At 36.9% G+C, this 2,190-nt stretch overlaps 1 protein-coding gene across 1 annotated transcript; it reads left to right on the top strand.

The window, feature by feature from the left end:
• Window positions 1-503: 503 nt before the first annotated feature.
• Window positions 504-1,518, top strand: LOC110037376 (pathogenesis-related genes transcriptional activator PTI6-like). Its single transcript, XM_020742008.1, has one exon. The coding sequence runs from the start codon at window positions 619-621 to the stop codon at window positions 1,216-1,218; it is 600 nt and encodes a 199-aa protein (XP_020597667.1). The 5' UTR covers window positions 504-618; the 3' UTR covers window positions 1,219-1,518.
• The last annotated feature ends 672 nt before the right edge of the window (window positions 1,519-2,190 follow it).

The following is a 2,190-nucleotide window of genomic DNA, read 5'->3' as shown; positions in this document are numbered from 1 at the left end:
ACATATACATATATATATACATATATATATATATATAATTGATGAGTAGTATTTCGAGCTAAAATGAGCTGAACACGAGCTTCTTAATGAGTCGAACACGAGCTGTTTACGAACAACAAACTGTTTTGACAGCCCTAAGCGCAAGGAAAAATCTGAAACACCTGATTTTAATTTTAGAAGGTAAAGCCTTTAAGAAGACGGGCCTGGAGGGCCGGGCGGGCCGGATTTCTCCTTTATTTTTTATTTAAATAAAAAATATGTGTCCCATACCATTCAAACGTTCAATATAATCATACATCCGAACTATACGTAATATTACGTCATTTTTTCTAGCTCCATCCTTTTCCATCCGGTTAAATGATAATAATCAACCGTCATTGGTGATTGACCGCCAATTTGTGAGGTTGAAATCTGCCTGAAATTTTTTTTCTAAAACAAGATTCTCGCCAAATGTGACATAAATACCCGCCTCCCGCTTCCCCCCTCTCACCCCTCTCCATATTCTCTGTACCCGTCACTTTCCAAAAATCCTTCATTTTTGCTGTATTTAATTTCTGGTCATCAAAATCAAAGAAGAGAGAAAAATAGATTCTAGCACTGCTCAATCTCCACAGCCGCATGATGGTCATTGCGCCGCGGAGCAGTCCCTTGAGGATTCTCCACATCTTCTTTACCGACGCCGATGCAACCGAATCAAGCAGCGAGGAAGAGTTGGACTCCGCCGCAAGGCGACGACATAAAAAGCGTCAGAAGTTCGAAATCTCTTTCGATGGTCCCGTAGCCGTCCTCGACAACCCAGCCTCTAAGCGTTCTACCATGCAGCAGCCTTCTGCGGCGCCTGGCTGCGACCGCAAGAGATTCCGCGGTGTGCGGCAGCGGCCGTGGGGTCGGTTTTCGGCTGAGATCCGCGACTCTCTCGTCCTGGAGAAGAGGTTGTGGCTCGGGACCTTTGACACGGCTGAGGAGGCCGCATCTATGTACGATCTCGCGGCTGTGAAGCTGAAAGGGGACAAGGCTGTGACAAACTTTCCCATTAAGAAGAAAGATAAATCGGAAGATGGGGTGACGGTGGGGGTACGGTCAGCTGAATTTGTTGGCGGAGGAAAAACGTCGCCGACATCGGTGATAGGATATGGGGAGGATGAGTTGGGGTTTGATGATTGTCTTGTATATGGAGATGTCGATGCGTTCGGATTCAGAGTAGATGACATGTTTTGAGCGTCACACGGGAGTTAAACGGGAGGTATAATAATCCTCTTGTAATTCTCGTATAAATCCCGTGTATCCTATTATATACGCATCTCTACATACCTCTTGACGTACTCAATTTTTTTCCCGGACAATGGGAACTCCCATATTAAACTGGGGTAGGATTCCGAGACGATTTCTGCAAAAAGGAAAAACATTAAAAAAAAAAGATTGGGGCATTTATATAATCTTTACCACCCAATTGCAATTTATTTAGATATGTACCTCCTAAATTTTCATTTTTTATATTTATATTCCTCAAATCTTTTAGATGACACAAAAAAATGACTTTATATTTATGATGTATTTAATGATTGATACTTTGAGCATTAAAATTGAATTATTATAATCTTACAAAGAAAAGGTTGGGACATGACACCAAAAATGTGATAAAATTGGTGTTAAGTATTGAGGTAATAACTATAAAAGATGAGAGGGATTGGATATGTTTATTGGATGAAATTTCTCATTTTTGTAATAATTTTGAAATTAATATTTCATATATTAATTTTACTTCCAAAACACGGCATTATTTAACAACTAGAGATAAAAAAAATAATAAAATTATACAATTATCATTTTAAGTTTTTTTTTCTTATTTTAATTTTATTTTATTTATTTTTTTGTGATTGACATGTAACTTTAAGAGCTAAATAATCATTTCTCTGTAGTGCTGATTTACTTTTTGATGTGGTGTGCCTAAATTCAATTAATTCTACTTTTGATATAAAAAAATTGATTTATTTTGAAGAGTTATATCCTAATAATTTTTATGATCTTGAGCTTATGGCTCTTAAGTATTAACTATTTACTTATATTATTGATTTACGTGATAATATTGATATATCATGTTAAGTATTGGCCTAGGTTTGAACTATACCTCCACTACCCTTTAATTAATTTACTGTAAAATTATTGAAACAAATAAAACTTTTAATAATA

The sequence above is a fragment of the Phalaenopsis equestris genome, unplaced genomic scaffold (assembly GCF_001263595.1).
Source record: "Phalaenopsis equestris unplaced genomic scaffold, ASM126359v1 Scaffold219108, whole genome shotgun sequence".
Lineage (NCBI taxonomy): Eukaryota > Viridiplantae > Streptophyta > Magnoliopsida > Asparagales > Orchidaceae > Phalaenopsis > Phalaenopsis equestris.
This window is presented reverse-complemented; position numbering and strand designations above follow the sequence as displayed.